This window comes from Montipora foliosa, chromosome 4 (genome assembly GCF_036669935.1).
Source record: "Montipora foliosa isolate CH-2021 chromosome 4, ASM3666993v2, whole genome shotgun sequence".
Classification (NCBI taxonomy): domain Eukaryota; kingdom Metazoa; phylum Cnidaria; class Anthozoa; order Scleractinia; family Acroporidae; genus Montipora; species Montipora foliosa.
The window spans coordinates 43,961,846-43,989,345 of NC_090872.1; the positions used below are offsets into that span (position 1 = coordinate 43,961,846).

The following is a 27,500-nucleotide window of genomic DNA, read 5'->3' on the forward strand; positions in this document are numbered from 1 at the left end:
ATCCGAGCATATATACAGTCACATTCTTGGGGCTCCAAACAGAGAAAGTAATGTTGATCTTTAATGCCTCATGCCCGACTTAGATCATAATCCTCCTAAACTCTTTAGTGTCTTCATAAGCAACCGTAAGAAGTGAAGCAGTCTATAAGAGGGTGAACATAACGCTGTCACTGGAACCTCTGTCCCATCAGCTGTAGTTGCCCTTGGTGATTGCGTAGGAGAAAACGTGTAATCTGATCGCTCGGACGTCCATCTGCTTTGTGTTAAAGACAGCTCCATGTTGTGGGTCAGGACCATCGCTGTATGGCGGAGAACTCGATCACTCAACTCCTGTGGGAGCGGTTCCAGCTTGAAATGATGGAAACAAAAATGAAATCAGTTATCACAGGTTAATTCAAAAGAAATATGGCGCCTAAAACGGGTATCTGGACGTTCGTATTGTAATAAATAACCAGCAGTTTTTTAAAAAAATTCTGAGATGCAAATACCTCACGAGACGACTGTTTCACGGAAAGGCCGACAGCGAAATTGTCAACATTTTTTTAGTTTCCACATAAACTGAATTGAATGATCTCAGTCCCTTTCGGAACTTTTCGTACTCTCCACATGATAGGACGCATCGGAATAAGTTGCCCCTAGAAGGGTTGCTGAACGTTGTACCCTATCCATCCTGCTGCGCATCATCGCTTTCCCGTCTGTACCAAGGTACCGACAAGACTATTTAACAATTATTCCACAAGGGCACGTTCGGTATAATCATCTCATATACAACAAACGCGAGAGGAATCATTGCTTTAATAAAAGCCCACAAAGAATGGATAAATCTTTGCTAAAAACCGATTCGAACAGTTACTTATAGTATACTCAACAAAATATCGCGTTTTTGACTGGTCAATGACGATTGAATAAAGAGGTTATAGAGTGCAAAAGAGCCGGGTTATAGGGTGATTTGGTTGAGTATATAATAAATAAAAAATCGTATGAACTTGCTCGTCCATTTCGTGATTTATGGTCGGTCACTCGTGATCGTTTGAAAGTTTTCAAATTGCACTCGGCTGCAGCTCGTGCAATTTTGAAACCTTTCAAAACATCACTCGTACTCATAAATCACGAAATGCACGAGCGTTCATACGATTTCCAATACTTATATTTGCAGACCCTGGATAATATCTCATATAGCTCATAGAGCGTCCTCCGTATGACCTTGAAAGAGTGTTCGCAACTTTGTTTCACGACCAATGTTTGGCAAGATTAAAACAAAGCTTCTACTTATTCCCGCCGAGGAAAACTACTAAAAATGCAGTCAACCGTTTGATTGCCCAATCACATCACTGCATTTCAAATGACGTCAAAGCGACACTTTTCAGAAAGCTCCATGGAGAGATGACTTTGTTTGCATCCGCGTTCACTAAGCCAATGGAAATTTGCGGTCGTTTGCTTTTGTTCGATATAATCCAATAGCCCACTTTCGATATATTAAAATTCAGTGAGGAATAAATATAAAGATTTGTATGAGTTTATTCCCCAGAGCCTCAAAATGATGTCTTTTGTTTAGGAGTGAATTTTATCATATCAAAAGTGGTTTATTAAATGTTTTGCATTTTTGTTTACGTTCAGTTTTCGTCACTTTATTAGCTCATATACCATGGTGGCTAAGCCAAATTGCATTGTCCAATTATCTAGTTTTTAATAATATTTGTTACCGGTGTGAACTATGACTATGACTATGACTATGGTAGGCTGCGACAGCCTTTACACAACTTATTAGCACGAAATTGTAAACTATATGACTTAAAACTCTATGGTTGTTGCAGGTCACATGAACAGAACTATACTCTTAGACGAAGAAAGAAGTTAACGACTCATAGACCTCGACGGAAGGAAAGTCGTATTTGGCTTCAATTACCTCGCATATGGTAGTTATCAAACATTCTAAAGTACCTCTCTCACCCTGGAAAAGAAGCAAAACGTGTTACCTTATACCTTACGGCCGCAGTAAACTGTTTTCAAACAATCTGAGTGCATAAAAGGCGCAAACGAAAGATGGGAGTGGGAAACCAAATGACGCACACCTTAAATCGGCACCCCACCCCACGGCCCTATTGCTAAAGTCACCTTAAAAACACTCGCGAATCACACCGAATGAAAACTTTACAGTCATGCACTCAAGATGCAGGGAACGCTTTCATTGGTGTAAACCCTTATTTTATTTTACGAAGATCGTCGGAAATTATAACATTGAGCCCATGGAAAAATGAAGAAGCTTACCGACTACATCATTCAGGCCACATTTGAATGTGACAAAGATAATGGAGATTACTGTTTTACTACCAACATCATTCGGCTTCAGCTCCATGGGCTGAGATGATTTGCGCAACAGACTTCAAAACGGTCCGCATCGAAGATTTTAGATCCATCATTTCAATCTCAGTGTCTTTTTATATCAACAGTTTCATCATATTCGAGACTTTAATACCCCTTATATATGTTTTTATTGTACTCCAAAAAACAAAGGAATTAGATTATTTCCAAATGGAGATTTGATTATTTGTTCGTAATTTGGTCATGATTACTGCATTACATGTGAGACGGTGTAGCAGTAAAACTTACACGACCAAGTCGTCTAACAGCTCCTATGGGATCATCGATGTTCTCTTCCAAAAGCGATACATCTTTCTCTGTCAGAACAGGCTCCTGCAAAAAAACAATGTATCATAACTCTCAATTTTTTTGAGAAAAGTAGGCAAAAGCAGAGCCATTCAGTAGGAAGGTCAGTCAAAGAGTCACTCTTCAAACAAAAATGGTCCGATAAGGAGGATCACCAAAAGTGGTTACGTGGCAATGTATGCCGTCTGTAAGTAAGCACGAACAGCACTTCATGTGATTTATTGCAATTACCGCTAGCTCAGCAAGCCAAGCCCAGAGCAAGCGAGTCAAAATCCATGGATCAGCATCATTGCTTACTTCCTCCCATGAATCTGAGCTGTTCAGTTTCCGCTGAAAAAACAGGAAACAGAAGATCTCACAAAGAGCAATGTGTTCAGTGAAAATATTTTGGAAAACTGCTTAAGTTGAGGGATGAAATATTCTGGCTTAATGCATAGAATTTAAGGATCCAGTTGGTTAGACCTTTTCAGTTTGAAAGCTTTTTGGGTTGAAGCGAACACTTTTCCCTGTAAGTGTTTGATCCCCGAAATGCGATAACAATTTTTTGGTCCAAGGACTATTCTGACTTGTAGGATAGTTCTGTGCTAATTATACTTTGATTTATTACTCCACACTCTATAAAGCAGTAGAACAATTAAATAAACCTGAAAGAATCGTCGAAAGTAGGATGGCGCAGCGGTGAGGGCACTGCTCCTCCCACCAATGTGACAAGGCCCGGGTTTGATTCCCAGGCTCAGCGCCATACGTAGGCTTAGCTTGTTGGTTGTCTACTTTTTGAAAAGTTTTTCACTGGGTACTCCGGTTTTCCCTTCCTCAAAAAGCAACTACAGTGGAACCTCTCCTTTGGGACACCTCCATTCAGGGGACACAGGATTTGGCCCCGAGAAAAATGTTCATACTAATCTCTGTATCCAAGCCAACTTCTATTCAAGGGACCCCTCTATTAAGGGGACACCTGCCTGGTCCCAAGGGTGTCCCTTGAGAGGACGTTCCACTGTATATGTGTTGATTTGATTTCTATACAATGTCCTCAATTGGTGCCTCAATGCTAAATACTATCGACACCTAAAAAAAGTTTATTGTCATTATCATTATTATTATTAATAGTAACAGACTTTTACTGTTTAATAGGTGCTTATTAAGTAAGTTAAATTTAAAGAGGCATAATACTTTACCTGGTTTTCAATAATGACTCATAGGTCACCACAGAGGAAGGTACGGTTCTTATGGTGAAGTTGAAAAGATTTTCCTGATTCAGTTAATTTGGCATTATTATCAACAAGCGCGGCCAAATGACGTCTGTAAAATGCGCCTTTTTTGCGGGCCAAACGGGAAATGCCCGGGCTGAAAATGCATTTGCCGCCCTGATTCTGACTGCCTGCAGAGAGGTCAAACAACTTCGCTCCACAAATGAGAACCTGGGGATACCATTTCAATGCCAGAGTTTGCGCGAATTTTTGTGGATGAGTTTTTTTTGCTATTTTTTTTCTCAATTTTTGCTCTTGTTTAGCTGATCATATTGTACAAAATGTAGCAACAAGTTTCCATACCTTAGTTTCATGCTACATCTCTGTTAAAATTCTTTTATCTTTTTAAATGAATTTGTATGATTTGGCCTCGCTCTGCTCGGGTGTAAATGATGCTACTTGGGCCACAAATAAACCATATGCCCTCCAAAAGTCATGTGATTGTCCTATTACTATTGAGCCATCACCAAGTCCAATAAACAAGGGCAAATTGTTCGCGTTTAACAATGTTTGTAATCATCTTGAAATTCTGATTCATTCTGAGTTCAAGTCCCGTTGACGCCTGCCGGGATATTTACCAGGCTTTCTTGCAACTGCTCAAGTTGGGTTATCAACTGCGATGCTTATTTTCGCTTTAATACAAGAACCGCAGTAAAAATATATCAATTCATATATTCTCTAACATAAGAATAGCCTTCAGTGTATTTTACAAGTGTTCTATAAGGATTAGAGTGTTCTCACTCACGTGATCAGTAACCTCGTTTTTCCACCGAAACAAAAGAAAACGTTTGCATGATAATACAGCTCACCTCCCTGAGGATTAGTTGGGAACACCATCTGCATCATGGCCGCCGTTCCATTGTTTAGGAACACCAACACGTGACATCACGTGAAAACACTCTACAGTTAACAAACTCACCTTTATTTTCTGCACTCGATTATTGACGCTGCTATCAACGCATGCGCTAGATGCCAGGCACTTTGCTACCCGGAGTCTGTCCTCAGTTGTTGATTGTTCTGATGCATTCTGCTTCAAGGAGTTGTAAAAACTCTTCTCGGCCGTTTTATTTCCTTCTGTCGCATCAACAGTAGATTCAGAATCTAAACTTTGCTGGTTTTTTCTTCTACCTTGTTTCTTTTTATTTGGTGTTCTATTTGAAAGGTTAATTGGTTCTAGTTTCATCCTACAAACTGAAGGAACAAGTCTTGCATCACAACTGTACATAAAACCAGAATCTGAGGCACGCCTTTCGTGAATATCCTTCTTTGGATGGTTTAACAGATCCAAAAGGCCTTCTCCGGTATGTTCAATATTTTGTGTGTCGTTAATCTCATCAACTGCGTCCCAACTTTGGGCATGTTGCATTGACGAAGTGTGAAGTAATTGAACGCTTGAGTCTACATAGGGATTGTGTTTCAATGCGCTTATAATATCTTCTGAAATAGAAGGTTGAACAGCTTCTCCAGCCGAGGAGTCCTTTGTGGCATCACTTTCATCCACCTCGGCAAACACAGCTTTGACTTCACAGAAAAGAACCATTGTTAAAGGACTTTCCGCGCTCTTTACTGCTGCTAACTCAAGCAAACGGCAGCAACACACGTATACTACCTGAAAAACAAACAAAAAATAGTGGTTAATATAGAAAAGGTCCAATCTGAATTATTGTCTGATACCCTTTCTTCTAAAAGTGAATCTCTAAATAGAGGCCATCAGCTGTGAAAAAAATATGACGAAGCGTTTACTCAGAGTCTTATCAATTATATTGGGAAAGAACTTGTCACTGGACACTATTAAAGTTGAGAGCGTTTCACTGGTTTAAAATTCTTCATAGAATGTTATACTAACGTCATGCTTTTCAAATTTGGCTTGGTCAACTCCTCTTTATCTTACTTCTGTTGCGAGTAGTTGGAGACATTAGAGCATTTCTTTTTTTATTGTGAAACACTTTTGGAATAATCTCAACAAGATACTTAGATCGCAAAAGCTAGTTTCTACCAACTTAACTTAAAGATAACAGATATTTTATTTGGGCATTTTTCACCATACAATAGTGATGACAATATTCTTCTTCATTACATTACTCTTGAGACTAAATATTTTGTTTGCTCCAAGTTAATAAGAACTCCTCTCTCCGACTACTAGCCTTTTACTAGCAACAACACACCAAGAAGAATGTTTCATTGCGGGAAAAAGATATAATCCTATTTTCCGTGGAGGACTCGTATACCATGCCCCTTTTTTCCCTGTTCTCACGTATTCAGCGTGCAGTTCTGGGTCCGCGGGGACGTATTACGTCACCACATTCCTCTAGTTAGTTACAAGGACTTCAGATCTCGCTCCTCCATGTTCTGCCTTAGAATGCGACATTGCCTACTTCGCTTTGTTTCGTTTTGCGCGTGTTCATCGCTGCCCCGTTTCTTTAGTTTTCCATGGCGGATCAGGTTCCTGCTGCTGCCGTTGATAATGCACCTGCCATTCAAGCTCTTGATGGTCAAGCTCCCCAAGACAACCATCCGGTTCAGGCTTGGCAAGATTACGCTTTAGCTACCCAAGTTCAGGCTGTCGGTCCCGTTCAACCCAGAGAACCGGCTGCCGAAATGGTGGGTAGTTTCATTCCTTTTACGGTTTGCTTATTTTTCGTCCCAGTTGTTATCACAAGTTCATTACCACCTGTGACTAGGCTTAGGCTCGTTTGTTTCACAGTTGCGCTAGATTTTGTAGTTTTACCGCTCTTATACATCATGGTATGGGATTTCTATGTTCTAGTTTTCCAGTTGCCACGACAAATTTAGCTGCTCTTGGGAGTTTGACTCAAGTTTTAGCCGTTCTAGAGAAATTGTTTTCCCCGGATTTTGGCGTAATAGCGAGTTTGTCTCACCAGTGTTACACTGTTCATGCGGGTGTCTCTCGCTGGTTGTTAGTGTTTATAGCGTCCGTGCCTGGCTGGTTTTTGATGATATAGTGAGTGTGCCTTGCTGGTCATTACCATTATAGCAAGTGTGTCCTGCTAGTTTTCAATGTCATTCCGAGTGTCTGTCGCAGGATGTCAGCATTTTAGCGAGTGTGTCTCGCTGTATGTTTGCATTATAGCAAGTGTGTCTCGCTGGATGCCAGTGTTCACGCTGGTGTGTCTCGCTGGATGTCAGCGTTACAGCGAGTGACTGTCTCGCTGGATTTAACATTATAGCGAGTGTGTCTCACTGGTCCTTTCATTATAACGAGTTGTCTCACTGGTTGTTAGCTTTATAGCAAGTGTGTCTCGCTTGATGTCAGTGCTATCGCGTGTGTCTCGCTGGATGTCAGCGTCACAGCGAGTGTGCCTCGCTGGATATTAACACTTATAGTGAGTGTGTCTTGCTGGTCTTTTCATTTTAGCGAGTTGTCTTGCTGAATGTCAGCTTTATTGCGAATGTGTCTGTGGATGTCAGTGTTCTCGCGGGTGTGACTCGCTGGATGTCAGTGTTACAGTGATTGTGTCTCGCTGGATATTAACATTATAGGGAGTGTGTCTTGCTGGTCTTTTCATTACTGTAACAGCGAGTTGTCCCGCTGGATGTTAGCTTTATAGTGCGTGTGTCTGGCTTGATGTCAGTGTTATCGAGACTGTGTCTCGCTGATTGTCAGCGTCACAGCGAGTGTGCCTCGCTGGTTGTTAGCTTTATAGCGAGCGTGTCTTGCTGGTTGTCAGCACCACAGCGAGTGTGTCTCACTGGTTTTTCATTATAGCGAGTTGTCTAGCTGGATGTCAGCGTTATAGCGAGTGTGTCTCGCTGGATTTCAGCTGTTCGAGCAAGTGTGTCTCACTGAATTCTACCTGTTTTTGCACGTTTTTTCCTACCGAATGAAAGCGTTATGTTAAAGGGAGATGGTTGCACCGGTTCTTAGGTTTTTCTTGCGAGGGTGTCCCGCTGAATTTGTTGTTCTTGATCTCTAAGAAAGCTGGTCTCACGAGAGTTTTGCGTTTTTGTTTTCCAAATTCACCAGTTTGTCTTGCGAGATTTCGTATATTTTAGTTCCTTGATTTAGCCTCTTTATCTGTCCCGCCACCTCTGTTTACCTAGTTCGATCTCGCGGAATTTATTTGTTTTGGCGTCCATTTAATTAGGCAAGTTTGTCACCGTGTTTTAAAAGTTGTCATAGCGAGTTCCTTCATGAGCTTGTCTTGGTTTATCGACTTGCCTTGTTCATTGTGTTGGATTTTTTCGCTGTCTCTTGTTGGACTTATTTATATTTTTTATTCTTCTTGTTGTTGTTGCCCAATTTCGCTAGTTTTTATATAGCGTTGGACTTAAAGAGCTTAAAGAGCTTTTACAGCTAACCTACTTTGTGGCATTTTGATATTCCTTTATTCCATGTAGCGGGTTTGTCTCGTTGGGTTTTAGCTGTTTAAGCGAATTATTGGCTTAGCGTCACGTCTTCTGTATGTTAAGATACACGTTTCGTGACTGCTGCCTGCAATTTTGTTTTTTCAGGATCTCGCTACCTTGCAAAAGGTTCCGTCAACTCTGTCCTGGACATGGCACGCCAATTGGCGAGTTGTCCAATTGCCTTGGTCAATCCATATGCGCTCGTTGCTGCCCTGGAACAATTAGCGGACGTATCCCGTGAGACAAATCACCCGAAGCGTAGAAGATTTGAAGCCATTTCAAACAGTGCCAATCCCTTGTCCGAGAGGCTAGGCTTGCTACCGTGGCCATTCAAATGCTTGGGGACAAAGAGGAGAAACAAGTGGCCGGCCAAATCCACAAGCTCTACAAATCTAGCTCCTTTCATCCATCAGTTTTGAGTCCATACCCTCTACCAGGGCAGTTCCCGCACTGTTATGCCACTCAGTCCAGCCAGTCTCCTACAACTCTTCGAGCTTTTGGAGGGAGGCATAGAGCCCAAGTGCGGGGAAGGTGTTTTCAATGCCGGAAGACGGGACATTTTGTCAAGAATTGTCCTGATTTGAAAGGTCGTTAACGTCTTCCTTGTTGCCTGTCCCAGAGTGTGGAATAAAGAATATCTGTCGCTGACTTGTATTTATTTTCACGATTTGCCTATTATCTGTGCCCACTTTATTCGTTCGCATCTCGCCACTTCTCTGGGTGGACTTCTGGGTGAAGCTTCCTCAAAGGGATTTCCTAAAATCCTTTATTACCCTGTCCCTCAACAGGGTATTTCGGGGTGCTTCACTTTGGGGTTTTACCTCTCCCGTTTTGTTCCTTTCTTTTCTAGACCAATCCAAAGCGTCTCAAAACCTTTCACATTTGTCCAGAAGAAGCTGTTTCTTGTCCAATGTTGGTCCATTAATGTGATTGGAGGGGTGAGCCCCAAAGCATAGCAACCCCGATGCCGTCTCCTGTGTATAGTTTCTTAATGCTTAGCAAAAGCCTCTGCTAAAGATGTCCTGTTTAGGGATCCAGAAAGCTTTGTAGCCGGAGAAATTCACAGACATGTCGCAGAATGGGAAAAAATCGTGGGTTCCTATTCCAAACAACAGGAGGTCTTGCATTACATCAGACATAAGATCAATGTTAAAGAATTTTTCGTCCCATTCCGGGGGTATTTTCAAAGCTCGTTCTATAGTACTGCTACACCTCCAAAGATAGTCTTCCCTAACAATAAGTCTTGCATCGGATTTGAGCGATTTATTTCTGTCACCATCATGCAACGCTTAAGAAATGTTCCCTTTCCATTTGGGGAAGGGTTGGCTCACTTGATCCTCCTCACCTCGTTACGCCCATCACAGTTTAACCATCTTAGCTAAGAATGTGCCATGACGAGCGCTTCTTAAATTTGTGGACAAAGGACTTACCTTTGAAACTCGATTACATTTCCGACCTCCCTAGGTACGTGGGAAAGTTTCATTTCCAAACGACGTTGGACGATAAGGATGGGTATGACCTGCTTGCTCTCTCCGAGGATAGTTACACCTTTTTTGGCCTGGAGTGGCAGGGATGGTATTTCGTTTTCCGCACAATCCCCTTCGGCTGGAAGGCTAGCACCTATTTGTACCACACAATTGGCCAATATATTGATCACAGGCACATCGGACAGCTTGCAGTTTCTAACTCGTCGCTTGTTGTATCTCCTTCATGGTCTGACTTTGAGTTCGCTGAGGCGGCGGTGTTCATATGTGCTGCAGTTCTTGTTTCATTAGGTTATTTTCTGGGCCTTTCAAAGTCCACGCTTATCCCTTCCCGCATTGCCACCATTCCTGCACTATATGATGACACATATAACTTTTGCCAGAGGTGTGGATTCGGGAGAGAGACTATACCCACTCCAGACTCTTCTTCGTCCATAAGTGTTGATCTCAAGACCATTAATGACAGACTTGCCGAACTCAAGTGGACCAAGTCAGCTAGGCCTTATGAAAAACAGAAAACGTCTCTTCAAAGTGAACTCATTAGTTTTCTTGCATCCCTGTCTATTCCCAAGCTTCTCCCTTCTGCGTCTTCTATGGACATCTTGAAATTACTTGTATGGAAAGACAGGTCAGGTCGCACCAAAGTACATCAGACTTCCTGGCCGGAGATAGGCAAGCAAAAGACTTCTTCTTGTGATGTCCTTCAGGATTATCCGCTGGAACGGTAGAAAGTCTCATCGGAAAGCTTTGCGCTATTTCTACAGAGGCTACACTTCCGGGGGGGGGCAATTTTGAGCGTTATTTGTCCATTTCAAAACTGTTAAGAATAGATCTTAGTAAAGGATATTTATTTCGTGCCACCAAAGGAAATAGTGTTCTTAAGGACCCATTCATGGGTTCAGCGGTTCATATCAGATTGAAGATGTACCTTCGTGCTTTAGATAGTGATGCGAGACTCCTCATAGTTCACGTAGTGGTTGCATATAACACTACTTTCCCTGGGGGACTCGTATAACATGCCCCTTTTATCCCTGTTCTCACGTATTCAGCGTGCAGTTCTGGGTCCATGGGGACGTATTACGTTAACACATTCCTCTAGTTAGTTATAAGGACTTCAGGTTTCGCTCCTCCATGTTCTGCCTTCAAATGCGACGTTGCCTACTTTGCTTCGCCTCACCCTCATCCCGGCAGCGATAAAAACTACCCTCTTTCCGGGAGCTACCCGCTCCCAGTGGCCTCAGGCTGATTCTCCCATACCTTATCTTACCCTGGGCATTGTTTGCGGGTACCCCAGTGAAAATATAACACAATTTTACGATACAAACGGGAGCCCCTCTTCTCGTTAATGTAATAATACCCATCATGTCAATGTTATTTACAAATGTGACAGGCGCTTGGCAACAGGCAAAGGGAAATCAGACGCAAAACTTGAACCTGCATCCTTGTAACATCATTCCAGTAATGCAGCAGTTCTCGTAACGTGCTATTGATTGGTATTGTAAGCAGCTTCTATTGCTTTTTTAGTCTAAGTCATTGTAAATGTTTCAATCGCTTAGACTTTCGTTTTTGGTTAGGGTAGTGAGCCAATCACATATAATGTCGAGAGAGCTGCTACATCACCCCATCAGTCAGATGCTCTAAAACTCTGAATTATATTACATTGTCAAGCCAGCACTTTGCAGTTTTAGTAAGAGCACAAGACTGCTGTTAGATCATGGATTTGATTCCTCAACTGTTCCTTTCCCGTTGCCAAGCAACTAGCATAATTATCGTAATTATCATCTTTTTCACGGCCAGGCAAATGGCATCTCCACCACCACCAGTAGTTGCTAAATAAAGTAAAAGTCGAACTTTACAAAACCACCTGCCTTCGTCACATTATAAAAACATCGTTGACTTCTCACACAGTTATCAATCATTTTCTAAAGTCCACATTAGAAAGTGGTAAATACCCAACCAGGCGTGAAACAATGACTTAGTTTTAACTAATTTTCTATTCATCAAAAGGCGAATGAAAGCATTGGATTTCGCCTTTCTTTGTCACGAAACCTCTCTTACTGACGTTCTTAAGACGTGCATCTATTTCTAACCTTAGGAATGTGTTTAAGGTTCCGTGCTTCCATTCCATGCAAAAGATGCTTCTGTCGCTTCAGGTACTGCTGTAGGGTAAACCTTTTAGCGCCAGGAGCACTGTGAAAAACGAAACAACCGCCACTTGTTTTGAATCTTATTTCTTCCAACCAAATAAATATCAGCCAACCAGGTTGAACTATGCCATACGAAACAAGCCATTGGCGGGTAAAAGATTGGCTTGATCACAAGCATCAAAACAAATGATCTAAGGTCAAGAATATTGTCAAGAATTATAGTGACGTCTGATCAGGAAGAACATCAACAGTGAACCTTACCATGATGGAAATACAACCCAAAGATAATGCAGGAAGTTTGTAAAATCAATAACACATTGAATCTGAGCTCGGGTCTGAATTGCTCTAGGCCTAAAATAAAATAAAATAAAATAAAATACTTCTTCAATGGATTTTTTGGTGGCCTGGTTAGTGGATTATTAATCAGGTCACAATAAATTATTATTATTGACAACTGTAGTGGATTATTAAAAATGTTACATCACAGACTTGTCAGGTGGTACACTATTTGAAATATATAAATATATATATATTACTATTAAACTGGTGTCACTCTGTTTCACAGTAAATATATTGAGGTTGATAATTTAACACATAAGTTGGTTTAAAAAACAAAGAAATATGAATTCCCTTCTGCAGCTGACTACTCACCTGTTAGATCTGACTTGGTGAATTGCCTATACAAAGAACAATATCAACTCAGAGAGTAAGGTCCACATCTACACCTAAAGGTCGATTTCATTTTGATTTAATTCGTTCACCTTCATATTCGTAAGTTTTTACAGATTCTATTACTGCTTAAAAAGAAATACAAAGAAGAACGAAGCTTGAGGACTGCTTGTTTTCAAGGAGGAAGGTGTGAATTTTGATCCTGATCACATGATGTGACAAGCTTTAGGAATGGCATGTGTAGCCTGCTCTTCTATATAAAATGAGATAAAATATCGTAAAAGTTGACTCTGGCTAAAAAAAGACGAATAACTTGGACGTTTCGGTTACTCCTGTAACCTTCTTCAGCAAAATGTAAATTGGTGTTATATATACAACCTTTTAATAAGTCTAACATATGCAGTTTTCCGCTGATGACGTCAAACTCATGCTTTTAAGATGTATTCAGGGATGTACAAAGGCTTCAAACAAGAAAAGAAATCTGAAAAGTTTTAGGCCTTTGTACATTTCTGAATAAAATTTGAAAGCAAGAGTTTGACGTCATTAGCAGAGAATGGCATATTTTAGACTTATTAAAAGGGTGTATATAAAAAAATTTAAAAATGCAGAGAGGATGACACCATTTTAAAAATTCTTAAGATTTTTATAAATGACTTGGAATGAAAAATGTTACCAGTGTCATTTTACGGTAATATTTGGAAACACTTCACAGACCTCTTCTGCCTCTATTCTCTTAGAAAACACAAGATAACTAGCAATGAGGACTCCAGTTCTCCCTGACAAGAAATCAAAACGTAACATTAGCAAAATTTGATGCAGTAAATTGTGCTGTGCTTGGTTTTTTCCCTATACAATGCTGGATCAAAATGTTATGCAGTCTTTTCTTAAGGTACATTAAATGTTACCACATCGTGTTAATGATCGATGAATAGATGGTCATTTATATAAAAAAAGAAGAAAAAACTAACCAAGCCCAGCATGGCAGTGTACTGCTGCCTAAAATATGAAAAAAAAGGCATGAATGTGATGAAACCAAAATCTGAAACAATGGAACATGAGAAAAATCATGGTCAAAATATTCTACAACACGAATGAATTTAGAGCACAAAATACATTTACTGAGTGTATAGTAAAACGTTGTGAGTTTCAGGCCTAATTCCTCTTGGAGCATTGTCTACTAAGCAAGTTTTCAACTGAGTTTAAATAGAATACATACCTTGCCGTTTGTTAGAGCAAATGACATAACCTTTACCATGTCCAAAATGGATTCTAAGGATCTTACACCATAATCATTCCTATCAGACACAATACCATATTGTAAAATATTAATTCTTTTGTAGAAAGGCAAAAAAGTCATGTGCCACAGCCATAATTTTTGGCAAACGGCATGGACAGTCCATACCACAACTTCACAAAAATTTAGCAAAACGATCAAGAAATCATAGAACAGTCAATTATGGCATATTTGATTGGAGTCCTGCATGCCTTGTTAGTACTGTAAACGCAATCCCCTCACTCCAAAAGGACTTTATTGGAAACATATTACATTAACAAGGTTAACCGCATGCTAGGGTAGTTTTTCTCCAAGCTAATGGCTTCTGTGGCGTTCTCATTTCCTACATTGGTATCCCAGGCAACAGAGTCAGGGGAAAAGACGTCCCCAAGACCTTACAGTTAGTGAGCAAGGTGTAAGGTCTAAGGTCAGTGTTTTTTTCATGCACTGTTCTGTTCGGTTTTGCTTAAATGATGCATACATTGCCATTCTTTTGTAATAATGTCTCATAATATTACTGATTTACAGTATGTTTCAATGGTGATGTACCATGCAGTCTACAGGAGAAACCAATAACGCTTTAGAGACCTAATGTTTAACATGATACAAGTTTTTGAAACAAAAGAATATGCTTAAGTTGTCAGTCTTAAGATTGCACAGTCATCCATCTGACCTGGTTTTTGGGTATAAAAACCCCTCCAGTTGACCTCCTAAAACATGCTTCAGAAAGTGGAAGGAGATCGTGCCAAGGAGAGTAGGCACAGGGGCACAGATATGGTTCACACTGCTCTTGGTGGAACATGGACATCATGGCATGATCTGAGGTTTGAGGGTCATCCAGTTTTCAGGAGTACGCCCACATGTACTACCCAGGAATGATTTGGTGAATGAACAAAGGTGACAGAGTGGCCTGTGCCGTTTACTCATGCCCTTCTCATGTATTGACAAAGGCATCACATCATGTCTAATGGGGTGTATTCACTAGACTAGACTTCCTTGCTCTTGCAAAGTATGACAATCTCTCATCTCTTGTAGCATGGATCCTTCTATTCAACACTGGCAAAGGACTTCATGCAGTGGCGACATGTGAGTGTTCTGGCAGCAGTTTATAAAATTCAGTGGGATACCATTATTGCCAACCAGGTTCATTGTCACAGGTTCAGCAATCAATAATCTTCCAGTATTCTTCTCGAATAAGTTGAGAAGCCTGTCACCTCAATTAATTTGCAGAGCATGACTTCTGGGCTGATATGCATGTAACAGCCATGTTGTTTCCATAGTGAAGCTCTGAGTTGAGCATCACTATGAGGAAGCTCATAGTCAGGAGCAAGGATGGCATAGTCGATTAGTGCGTGGTCTTGGTGCAAGAGGTCCTGAGCTCAATCTCCGGATCTCACATCCACGTTTCGACTTCTTTCCTTTCAGTGTAGCTTAAGTAGTACCTTTAAATACCCGTAAAACAGAGCCCTGATGGTGAGGGGGGGGGGGGGGGGGGTAGTAGAATGAGCACACCATTGACCTCAAGTTTGTCAGCTGAATTTAATACTGTTATGAGTTATCAACATAAAATATGGTCTCTCAACCCATTTCTCCGCCACAATGTCTTTGTTAATTACCCCTTCCTCACTAAGCCATTGGTTGGTGTGGTTGTGGACGTGTAGGAAACGCACAAGGAAAGGTTGGAATTCAAAGGCCTGAGAGAAAAAGGAAAAGAGCTGAGTGTATCACTGCTAAGAGATATTAGTGGGAGCTGGCCGAAAAAACAAAATCCCTTTGTCAGCTGCTGCCAGAAGAAGACGCAACGAAGAGATAAGGGAGGTAAGTTTAAGCAATGTGAAAAGAGACATGTCAAAGAGAGAGACGCGAAAGCTTAAAGAGAACTGAAGAGGCAGAGGAGACGTAGGATCTGAGGTGTGGAGAAGATGACATGGAAATTGCTGTTGGTTTGTTGAAGAACTGATCTGAACTGCTGGTTTGTTAAAGAACTGAACTGTTAGGCAGCTTAGTTTACTTAAATAATTAGTGTGTAGAAAAGTATTATTGTCTGGCACTGTTCAATAAGGTTATTAGAAACTGAATTATAGTAGTTTAAGGCCATTACATAAATTTACTCTAGTAGTAAGTTTACAATCAGTATTTCTTAAGTATTTTATCCTTGAAATCTTGTAGCTTATTAATAAAATAGTCATTAACATTTTAGGTATATGTTCTGTCTTGCGAGCTAGTTGACGAGAAGGGGTTTCTGTGTGTTTCTATCTATTTTCCATTTGTCTTTTCTTTTTTCCTTGTGTCGCAGCACCAAGGAAAAACGCATGTCACACAAACACAAGGCCAACACATCGCAGCCACATCACTGACATTTCGCGGGAAACGAAGCCAACACACTGCTCAACGTGTGACATGTATTTTGATAGTAGGCGTGAGCCGGCTGTCAGTCGACTGTTGGCCAATGTTGGTCAATGTGACTGCCAATGCATTGGTTGCAATCAAATTCATTGCCGTTACCAGACTATGGGCACCAAAACAACATTATAAAGGCTCAGCCTCCCAAGGTTATAACCCCTGAACACCTTTGCCATGGGTGTGTATGTTCCAGGCTGTTAGTAAAGAATGGGGTTTAAGCAAGGAACATTCTGCATTCAAGTCAAGCGCCTTGCCTACTGGGACACACCACCAAGGTCAAATCGTAATGCTACTAAGGGCACTTTCCATTTGACAGAACTGACCGGCGAGACAGGGCATTTGGCAGGACTAACTCTACAACGCCTTCAAATTAACACGCTTCAATGATGATATACGCTCCTCTGGAAGAATACGGGAGACTATCATGCAAGTTTTCCTTCAAATTGTTGCGTGTTCTTCAGAGATGTCCAGAAATGCACATAATTAGATGTATGCTGATTTCAATAAGCGTCACGAAGTGTCCCCTTGCTCTTCTCCCCAATTTCAACATCACTCATGTCTCGGAATAGGGACAAAAAATGTCATAAAGTGTCCCCCAAATGCTGCTCTTTAAGTAAAGATTAACTCCTGCATTTACCCTAAGCTAAAAATAATGCTAACCTTTATCCTTACCTTGTTGTTGAAAAAAGGTAGCAATTGCCTAGACTTAAAGGGACACTTCGTGTCGGATGTCAAAATTGGACGTGCATCTAATTAGGTGCATTTCTGGACATAAGGTGTTCTTTGCAAACTGACGGGTCTGGCCGGCCAGTTCTGATAAAAGGAAAGTGCCCTAAAAATTATATGAAAGAGAGAAATGATCGTTGCACTTATCTGGACAATTTAAGCAATTTTCTATTATAGCAACTAAAAAATTCAGGTTCAGGTGCTAGAGGAGACAATTTAATTGCTTGAATTATTGTGGCACTCATCAGATAAAATGGCCAAGCTAAGGGGGAGTCCGGTACAACATACACTGGTATACAAAAATATCCATGCATGCAGAATTCCAAAAAAAAATAATAATAAACAGAGACTATTGCATGGCAATGGGAGTCTTGCATCTGTTCAGACGGAATTTGTTTGCATGTCTACAAGAAGACACAAGTTCATTACGCTTGTTCAAGGTCACAAGGTCAGGTCTACAGATAATGATGAAATAATGAATGATTATGGCGCTTGTAGAAATTTGCAGGAATCCATGCAGAACTGCAGGAATCCCACAATAGTAACACAATTAGATAATGTTGAATGATCATTTACAGGTTGCTTTTTCCAGTTTATTAGCCAAAGCTATCATCAATTAAGCCTGGTTCTAACTATTGACAACAGCAGAAGGACAAGTATTAGACTCTTTGCTTCTCAACTGAGTGGCTTCATAGATCAGTTGATAACAGGACTGCACCTTGCACATTTTCGCGTCGTTTGCAAGAAATTTTCAAAGATTGACTCCTGCTTCTGTGATGTTGTGCTTATCCTCTAAAGCCCTTTATCCTTGAACAACAAAACAGGTTAGTTTGAGGTTTACATGTTCGATTTTCTGAGAACTTTTTCGAAACTCAAGGACAAATTGCCCGCATATACAACAACTGCTGAACCACAAAACCATTAAGCGCTTGAGGCCCTGATTTTTTTGTGTATCCACATTTCCAGAAATCGAAGAATACAAGATTAGTGTCCCATGAACATTTAACAAAGAAATTATTAAGAAATTGCTTTTTTTGCCATCAAAAATGGGGGGTCGACTTATACACGGGTAAATACAGTAGATCGTGGGTTCAAATCCCTGGGCCATTAAAGTCACCTGAATTCTTCCGGTGTGTATTAAAGAAACAATTGCTTAAATTGTCTAGTTAGTTCGATCACTTCTCCAATTGACCTCTAAACCCTGGAATGTAATTTGTACGGTGTGAGCGAACCTTGATCATTGTTGGGAGTGTTTAGTTTTGAGTGTGGATATTCCCGAAAACAGTGGTCCTTCGAGCCGGATATTAGGGATGTGTAAGCAGAGTGTTGACAAACCAGAATTATTGAACGTTTCGAAGGACGAAAGGAAGGTTGCTCACTATGGCTGAAAAGGTGAAGGCAAACGTTGAAAAGAAGACGCGGATTAGGGACGGTCAGCGAAACATCGCTAAAAGGTTACTAGACCAAGTGAAGCAAAGACTTAAAGCGATGGAAGTGGAGTCTCAGACAGGCAGTGGGGTAAGGAGTCCGTACAAGCCCTTGAGGAGAAGGTAGAGGCGCTGAAGAAACTGGATAATCAAATCCTAGACTTGATTGGAGGTTTAGAGTCCGAGGATCTGGACATTTTAATAGAAAGAGAGATCGAGGAAAGCGATCACTTCAGAGGAGAGCTGAACCAAGTTGTATTGCGACCGGAGTACCGGTAGGTTCTGAAGCGATTACTGGAGCGTCGTCTCAAAACGAGAACCCACAGTCCACGAATCCTGAGCATAACATGAAAGCCAAGCCTCAGAAGCTTGAAGCGGGGTTTGCGCTGACCGTGGTAAACTATGACGCCGCAGTCCAAGCTCTGAAGAAACGCTATGGAAAGGAGATAGCAATCCAGCAAGCACAGGTAAAACGATTTACTCAACCTGCCGCCAGTTTACAGTGATCGAGACTTTACTTGCCTGAGGAAATTGTTTGACGAGTGCGAGTCACATTTCAGGGGATTGAAGGCCCTCGGAGTGGAAGTTCCTGCCATTATGCAGAAATTGCCGGAGAGCTTTCAACTGACGATCACAAGAGGAGAGGAGTTTTTAACCTGGTCGATGGAGCAAATGTTGCAGGCCGTTTTAAAGGAGCTGGAACTGAGAGAGGATCATTTTTATGCAATGACCTCCTCGAAAACTTTGCATTATAATAGACTTGATGGGAAGGACAATCGAGCAAAGGGCGCGACAGCCAACGCCTTGTTCACAAAGCAAGAACATGGGAATTGTGCCTCCTGTTTGGGCAAGCATGCCGACAAGAACTGTCAGAGAGTTAAAGATCCAATGGAACGTAAGAGTATTGTTTTAAATTTGCGAGATGTTTTAAATGTATGAAAAAGGGCCACCGAGCCCAAGAATGTGAGGCATTTGATGTATTATGTAACAAGTGTGGCCAAGTGGGTCACCACGTTTCTTTGTGTGATGTTAAGATAGTGCAATCAGTGCAAAACAAAACTCAGATTGCTACTACCGGTAGTCCTAATAGGTTACATGTAGGTATGGGTGGACGAGTTGCGTTGCAAACCGTGTGCGCAGTTATCTATGGGGAAGGCGAGCCGTACAGGGTAAGGGTGTTGTTTGACGCCAGTAGCCATCGTTCTTTGATTACTTCCAAAGCTGCCCAACGCATGCCAGTATCCGGCAAGAATGGCTAGGAATCAGTACCTTTGGCCAGCGTTCTAAGGACATGCGTCTTAAGAGATGTCGCGGAAGTAAAGGTAAGCCCAGTTGGTGGCCAAAAGGTTATCCCCATCAAAGGGTATGTAGTACCAGAAATTTCCAGCATCCAAAACGGTCATGTGGAATTTGTAAAGGGGGGGTATCCCCACGTTAAGGACTTGTGGTTTTCGGACATGTGTGTGGGAATGGAGGAGCTAGAAATTAACATTTTGATCAGTGCAGATTGCCTGTGGAGCTTTCAGAAAGATTGTACAATCAGGGGTGCCTCGACGAACCAGTTGCTGTGGAAACTGAATTAGGTTGCGTTCTGTCAGGTCTAATGAAGAGCCAGTCAAGTGACCCAGAACCTGTACAAATCAACCTAGTGCAAAGTGAGGACAAGATGTTGATGTGAACCCAATGTGGGCGCTGGAAACCATAGGAATCAAGGAGCCAAGCAGTGGGGTATATCAAGAATGTAGAGACAGCATCTCCTTTGATGGGCAACCATACTCGGTGAAGCTCCCCTGGAAAGAAGGCCACCCAGATTTTCCAACCAATTATACCAAAAGCTTGCGTCATCTTAAAAACCAAGTAGCAAGACTGCAAAGGGAACCTGAAATTCTCGCAGAATATGCAGTTATAATTGAGGAACAACTTCATACAGGAGTAATAGAGAGAGTTGTTGAGTTAGAAGCGGCTCCAAAATTACATTACCTGACACTTCCAGCCGTGGTGAGAAAAGAGGCCACGACAATGAAGGTAAAGATCGTCTACAATGCTTCGTCAAAGTCAACTAAGACAGGCACCTCTTTAAATGATTATTGCATGTGGGTCTGTCATTAAACCCGTTACTGTTTGACATTTTGTTGTGGTTTTGTGAGAACAGAGTTGCTCTCCTGGGGGACATACAGAAGGCTTTTCTTAAGAAAGAAAACCCACAGGACATTTCAAAGATTGTGGTTTATCGATTTTGTTGTGTTGTCTTTGGATTAAATGCGTCTCCCTTTTTGCTGAATGCAACCTTGGCGCATCACATTTCGAACTTTATCACAGTTGACCCAAAGTTTGTGAAGAAATTGATTGATTCATTCTACTTGGATGATTTTGTGGGGGGCAGAACCTCGTCGAGTGAAGTTGCCAATTTGCATAGTAAAACAGTCAATCGCATGGCAGACGGGGGATTCAAGCTCAGAAAATGGCTGACCAATGACTCAAGTGTCAGAGAGAGAATCAAAAAAGATCTGATCGATGATGTGAAACGCGACCCAGTGTCAGCTGAAAATGTCACATGCACAGTCATCTCTAGGCCTGAAGATTTGAAGTTACAGCCAAAAGGTACTGGGTCTGTCGTGGAATTTTGAGCAAGATATGATAACCCTCGAATTGACCGTAACTGCCAAGCGCGCAAAAGATTTACCTGCAACCAAACGAAACACGCTGCGACTCTTGGCTGGGATCTTTGACCCTCTGGGAATGATTGGTCCCATAACAATAACAGCGAAGATTTTGTTTCAGGAAGCATGCCGCCAAAAGATCAATTGGGATGACCCACTTGATGTAAATGGTTTCAGTTAATTGCTTTTGAACGTAACATGTGCCATGTGTTTTTAGGAGATGGGAATATGACATGTACTTATCATATGCGAATAATTGATATCTTATACCTTTAAGTGCCAAAACAGAAAAGAGAGTTGATGTTAGTTGGAATGTATGTACGGTATGAGTGAACCTTGATCATTGTTGGGAATTAAGAAGGATATACAGTCTAAGTTTCGAGGGTTTAATTTTGTGTGGATATTCCAGAACACGTCTCCCAAAATCTGGCAGATTCACCAAATAAGTGTTAGGGGAGGGGAAGCAGTGTAGGCCTTTGTCATCTCATGTGGGAATATAACATCGCCTCTTTTGACCTTTTTGAGTCTTTACATTTAAGGTAAAGATTATTCATTTTACGCCAAAATCTGGGAGATTCACCAGATGTGTGTTGAGGGAGGAGTGGCAGTGTAGGGCTTGTCATCAATCAGCACACATTTGATTTTGTGGCCAGACAACCATCAAAAAACCATTTCACGGCAAACTATTTTATGTACTACCCATGTAAAAATTGGACGTGAAAGGCAAAAAGGTGTGGTCAAATCGATCGGCAGCAACAGAAAATATACTCATGTTGTTTGAAGTTACACGGTGTGAAGGTCTGGGACCAGATCAACAAAGAATGCTAAAAGTTTGCGACAATTTTAAAGAAAAGAAGGTTTTGTCATGCAAGAAAACAAGCAAAACACTTATCCATAGGATCAGCGATCAGCCGTGTCATGTTTTATACTTATGTAGAGTATCAACCTCAAATCAAACTGTAAAACTGCAGGTAACTTATTTTGTTCCTTACTTTTCATTTATCTTTCGAATGTTAAGCAAAGTCATTCCCAAGTCGAAAACTTGTACTGCGAGTAGACAGTTTTGAGTTATTTATATTTCAACAACTTCATGTAAAGTCTTGATCAAAAACGATTTCCTAAAACATAAGCAAGCCAATATTAACGTTGAAAGCCAACGTTTCGGCGTCATCATGACACCATTCTCAAGGCAAAGTGAGTAAGTAATGCGAAGATTAGATTTTTATAGTCTCTACAAATTAGCATAATAACAAAGGATTACAAGTTCTTCGAGTGAATACCTTTTCGTGAATTGAGTCCGTTTGCACGTTAAGGGATGGTTTAAGTTTTCTTATAAAAAGCATCTCATTAATTAGGCAATTAAATTTATTAGAACAGTTAGTAAGCACGTGAAATTGTTCTAAAAGACAAGGTGGTACATTCCCTAAGATAATGTTTACAAATTGACGACGATTTTTATTTGTGTCCATCAACATGTTCGTGGAGCTGACTGCGAGTGTAACCAACATATCCTGCATCGCACAGGTTATATTGAAACTTTATAAACTAAACATTGTTGGTCAACAACGGCTGGCTTGACTTCTCGAACTTAAAAGGTCTTCATTGAGTTTTCAGCTGATGAACACGGGTTGAATTGTGGTCCCGATTTTTGAGCTGAGGTTTCTGAGACGTTTTTTCACGACCTAAGCAGAGACCTGATCTTTAAATGGTATGATAATTCTGATGGGGTGTGTAGTCGTGTCGGTTGATGGAATGTGCTGCTGGCCTGCTACCTTGGAATCTACGAATTGCTTGACAGCCACATAGAATAAGTGCCTCGGGTACTTAAGCATCCTTGTGAGAAGTAAGACCAGTCAGAAGATATGCGGTAAGCTCGATCTAACATGGTGGTAATTAGACTGCGCTTGTACCGATTATCCTTGTGGCTTTGGTAGTGGAGTAAAAGGCCCGTATTAGTTGGTTTTACACAGACCTTGGTCTTGATTCTGGGAGCTAAGTTTAACAATTCAACACCGATGAAAGGAAGCGAGGCATTCCGCTCCACCTCCATAGTAAACTTTGCTGATGCGTGGCAGTGGTTTAGGGTGTCAAGAAGAATTCCGGCTGATGCTATATCGGGCATAACAGTAAAGGTGTCATCCACATATCGGCTATAATAGGAGGGCAATTTGCTATCTTGATCAAGTTTATCTTCAATGGAGCACATAAAGACGTTGGCGAGCAGAGGACCAAGAGGAGATCCCATTGCGACGCCATCTGTTTGCTCATAGAGATTTCCATTGAACTGAAAGAGTTGGTTCTTAGTGGCTGCATTGAGTACTTCAATTAGCTGGTCTCTGGATAAGTTCAGATCATGGGTCTTGTAAAACCAGTCATCATGGAAAGCCCTGTCAGCTAAAATCTGGATAGTTTCATCTATTGGTACATTGGTAAATAAAGAGGTGACTTCGTAGGATACTAGAATATCACCTCCGTTGATCTCAAGGCTTTCTACTTCATTGACAAACTCAAAAGTGTCTTTGACCGTGTACTGCTTGCATGAGAGTGGTTTCAATTTCTCATCCAGCCACTTAGCCAATGCATAGTTGTAAGTATGTGTAGCAGAGAGAATTGGGCGCATAGCAAGTTGTTCCTTATGCATATTTGGTACTGCGAGTCTAGAACCTTTGGGACGGATGGAGTCAGCAATGGGCTTGGGTAGTACTTTAGATATGACAGCACTAATTCGCCTTTCCCGTTGTAAAAGCGGATGATAATATTTCACTGGCCTTCCTCTTGGTTTGGGTCTCTCTGTATCAACTGGTCTAAATTTGCTACTGTCATTGATAGAGGCTTCAGATAGCGGGGTGTAGATATTCGGATTTGGTCGATTACAACAACTCCGAAACCCTTATCTGGCTTTGTAACAACTATGTCGTCCGATTTCTCAGCTCCTCGATGTAGTGTTTGGTGTGTTGTTTTATCATAGTGTATGTGCGGTAGAAGCAAATTTTGCTTTACTAACGAAATCATCTTTTTTGTGAACGGCAATCGCCGCTCGACATCAAAAGGTCTTGGCAGTAACCAAAGCTCTTTGTTTACATGTAGTTTGACTGCTTTTGTGGGAATTAATCTTCTATGGGAATATAACAGCTCTCTTGACCTTTTTGATACTTACATTGCAAGGTAAAGATTATTTATTTAAAAGACGCCTTGTCAAATAAATACACCTTTGACCACTGCAGGATCAAAATATAATGAAAATTCTACCCCAGTGGGAAATGTTTGTCGAGGGGTGCCATGTGATCAGCCTGAACAAGGGTTTTTCTCCTGAATGACTGTAAGGAGTAAGAGAAGAGAGACCCTGGGAACGAGGTTGAAGTTGCCTGCTCTATGGCTGGTCATTGTCTGAAATCAAGTACGTCGTAACAGACTCCCTCAATAGCTTGGTCGTTTTATCTGATGAGTTCCGCAAATATTGTGTGGTACGATACTACCTAGTAATAAAATGCCAAGTCGAATCTTCAGCTGTTCAGACTACCTTGATTACATAAATGCTCTAGTTCTTTTAAAGAGCACTCCGTCAACAGGTGTCTTACTCAACTGATATTAACTCTGTATTGTTATTAAATACATGTAAGGGGTCTTGAGAACAGCAGATGAGAAATAATAAATTTTTCCACAGGTTTTGACATAATTAGGGAGCGTTCACAAAAACTTGTTGGGGTGGGGAAGGGGGGGGGGGCAGGGCTTGGAATTTAACGAAAAAATCCAGTCGCATTTTTGTGACAAGACACGAAAATTTACTTGCTAAATCGTCACGCTGCATTGTGTTGTCAGCGGTTTAGTGAAACAAAATATGAGCCTACAATACTTGTGTGTAAGAAACTGCTGAAATTGGAGGATGATCAAAGAATGGAGTGGGGCACATTAGCTAAATTACACTACAATTACGCTATCTTCAGATTGAAAAAGTAGCAACTGCCAACCCTTTTGTTTTGAAAGAGCGAGGGGGGTGGGGGGGAAACAAGTTGCAAATTGGCGACTTCTCCAGATATTTTAGTCGCAAATGCGACTGTATTGGTCCCAATTTCAAGCCCTGGGCCCGGGGACTGACAAGGCATTTTCTACTTTCTGAAAAATTCGGAGGAGCCCTACTTGCTGCATTAAACATTTTCAGGGACCCCCTTTTAGTATCCCTAAAATCTGAGACCCCCCTACAGTACCTCGAGCCTTTGGCGCTAACAAGGCATTTCTACTTTCTAAAAAATTCGGAGGAGCCCTACTTCCTGCACTAAACATTTTCAGGGACCCCCTTTTAGTATCCCTAAAATCTGAGACCCCCCTACAGTACCTCGTGCCTTTGGCGCTAACAAGGCACCTTGGTGCGCAGTAACGTAATGTGACCTTTCGGCGTCACGCTTTTGCATCAATTTAACAACCGATAGGCTTGTCAGAGGAAGAAACAAGTGATTCTGGGCCCAGGTTCTTTTTTTTCTTGAGCGCCTTTTAGGTTGTGCCATGTATCATGGTTAGCGCTCCTGTATGTGGAACAAATTACCTAAGGACATCAAGTGTAGTCCTACACTGTAGTATTGCGATTTTTAAGCGGAAACTCAAGACATGTCTTTTTAAATTAGCATATTATTAATTTTTTATGTAATTTATATTCTTATATTTAGGTGTTAATTACATATGTATAATAGGTTTTAGACTTTTTGAACTGATGTATGTATAATAGGTTTAAGACTTTTTGAACTGATGTATGTAAAGCGCATTTGGCCAATTTTGGAGAGTGCCCTTTATAAATAATAAAGTATTATTATGCAGTATGTAGTGCGTAAGTATGCTTACAAATATAAGTAGGAAAAGGCACTATTGTGTAACAATCCCTACTGTTAAACCTATTTACAAACCAATTGGTAATAACTAACGAACCAACATTTGAGAAAGGAACAAGAGTTTATATTCCTTAATAACTCGTCGAAACCTTGAATGACCTTGCTATGTTTAGGGTGTACGATAAAACTGCCTTCTGCATATTAAACAAAACCTGGTTCCCTCTATCCAAACCTAAAAACTTCCTAACTTTCTCCGCCGTCTCCATAGAGTAGCCTCCTAGTACATCAACTATCACATTAAACTGTGTGATAGTGTGGCCGGGGAACTGTTGGCGCATCTCCCATCTCAACGGCGCATACTTGTCAGTTTTCTCCTGTTCCTTCTGTTCTCTGTTGGAAACCCAAGGGCAGCTCATCTCAATAAGGATCACCTTCTTCTCCTTTCTGTCCACAATTCTCGCATCATTATTATTATTATTATTATTATTAATATTATTATTATTATTATTATTATTATTATTATTATCATCATCATCAGTAAGTTAGCTGGCTTTCTAAAGGCTTTGTTTGCCTTGCCTTTTTTTTCTGCATTTCTTGGCAGATCGTTATGCTCTTTGGAGGTGCTTTTCTGGTTTTGCCTTAATATATTTCGCTCATTCTTCTGACTTCTGCATCTTGTATTGGTTTGTGGCCATGAGGTAGGTTGTACATGTGTGACTGCGTATATATACTGTTGCTTGTTCTCAAGTAACAACATGCAGATTGACATCTGAGTATGTAATCGAATAATCAGAGACGATTGCATTGCGTGTACCTCGTGTCTGTATGCTAGAAATGTAGAGATCTGCTCATGTTATTAAAGCCTTTGATGAGCGATGAGATCCAAAGAAAAGCGAGACAGTAAGGCTCTTTAAGTTACACGGTTTCAGGAACAGGGAAAGTCCTTTGAAAAGTTCATTACAGAATTGCGAATCTTGACAGCAACATGTAATTTTCACACTCTCCACAATTCACTCTTGCATGACCGCATATGTGGCATATTAGACTCGCATTTGAGGGATGAGCTAATGAAGGAACAAAACTTAGACTTAGCTAAATGTGTACACTCGCTACTGATCTGTCAGGCCACCAAGCTCTCCAGAGAATGAAAGAAGGCCATCGAAATGAATGAATCGATTCATAGTGTAAAGAATAAAAGATCATCCAGCTATAGCAATCACAAGAGGGAATCAAATGTCACAGGCAGATAAAGGCAAAACAAACAGCTACAGACCTTTGGAAGAAACGCATGCAAATACTGCAGGGATCATCACGAACCGGGAAACTGTCGGGCGTATGGAAAAACAAGTTCCAACTGCAACAAAATATTAAATCACTTTGCAGCTGTCTGTCTCTAAGCCCCAGGAAGGAGAGCGTTTGTCAACTTTAGACAGGACATGCAGAGTAGTCAGTGAGGTTGAAAACGATTATGATGACCTGAATATGCTCGAACTGACACCCAAGCCGCAAACGAATGTTGTAACAGACCAACCATACTACCGAAACAGGTAGACTGTTTTTTGCGAGACTGCCGTGACAGTTGCCATTGGCGACAAACGGGAATGTTTTG

At 41.1% G+C, this 27,500-nt stretch overlaps 1 protein-coding gene and 1 pseudogene across 1 annotated transcript in view; one reads left to right on the forward strand and one right to left on the reverse strand.

Annotated features, from left to right (window-relative positions):
• The window catches only part of LOC138000840 (protein tyrosine phosphatase domain-containing protein 1-like), a 49,991-nt gene that overhangs the window by 902 nt on the left and 21,589 nt on the right, over positions 1 to 27,500 (reverse strand). The window contains exons 5-15 of the mRNA XM_068847504.1: positions 13,799 to 13,877; positions 13,551 to 13,578; positions 13,297 to 13,358; positions 12,565 to 12,590; positions 12,175 to 12,264; positions 11,857 to 11,956; positions 4,834 to 5,523; positions 2,899 to 2,997; positions 2,611 to 2,694; positions 1,907 to 1,951; positions 1 to 348 (exon numbers count right to left, since the gene is read on the reverse strand). The exon at positions 1 to 348 is cut by the window's left edge and continues 902 nt beyond it. Of these exons, the coding sequence (XP_068703605.1) occupies positions 85 to 348; positions 1,907 to 1,951; positions 2,611 to 2,694; positions 2,899 to 2,997; positions 4,834 to 5,523; positions 11,857 to 11,956; positions 12,175 to 12,264; positions 12,565 to 12,590; positions 13,297 to 13,358; positions 13,551 to 13,578; positions 13,799 to 13,877 (1,567 nt within the window). The 3' untranslated portion in view covers positions 1 to 84. The remainder of the gene's footprint in view (positions 349 to 1,906; positions 1,952 to 2,610; positions 2,695 to 2,898; positions 2,998 to 4,833; positions 5,524 to 11,856; positions 11,957 to 12,174; positions 12,265 to 12,564; positions 12,591 to 13,296; positions 13,359 to 13,550; positions 13,579 to 13,798; positions 13,878 to 27,500) is intronic.
• Positions 19,009 to 20,089, forward strand: LOC137999429 (uncharacterized; annotated as a pseudogene).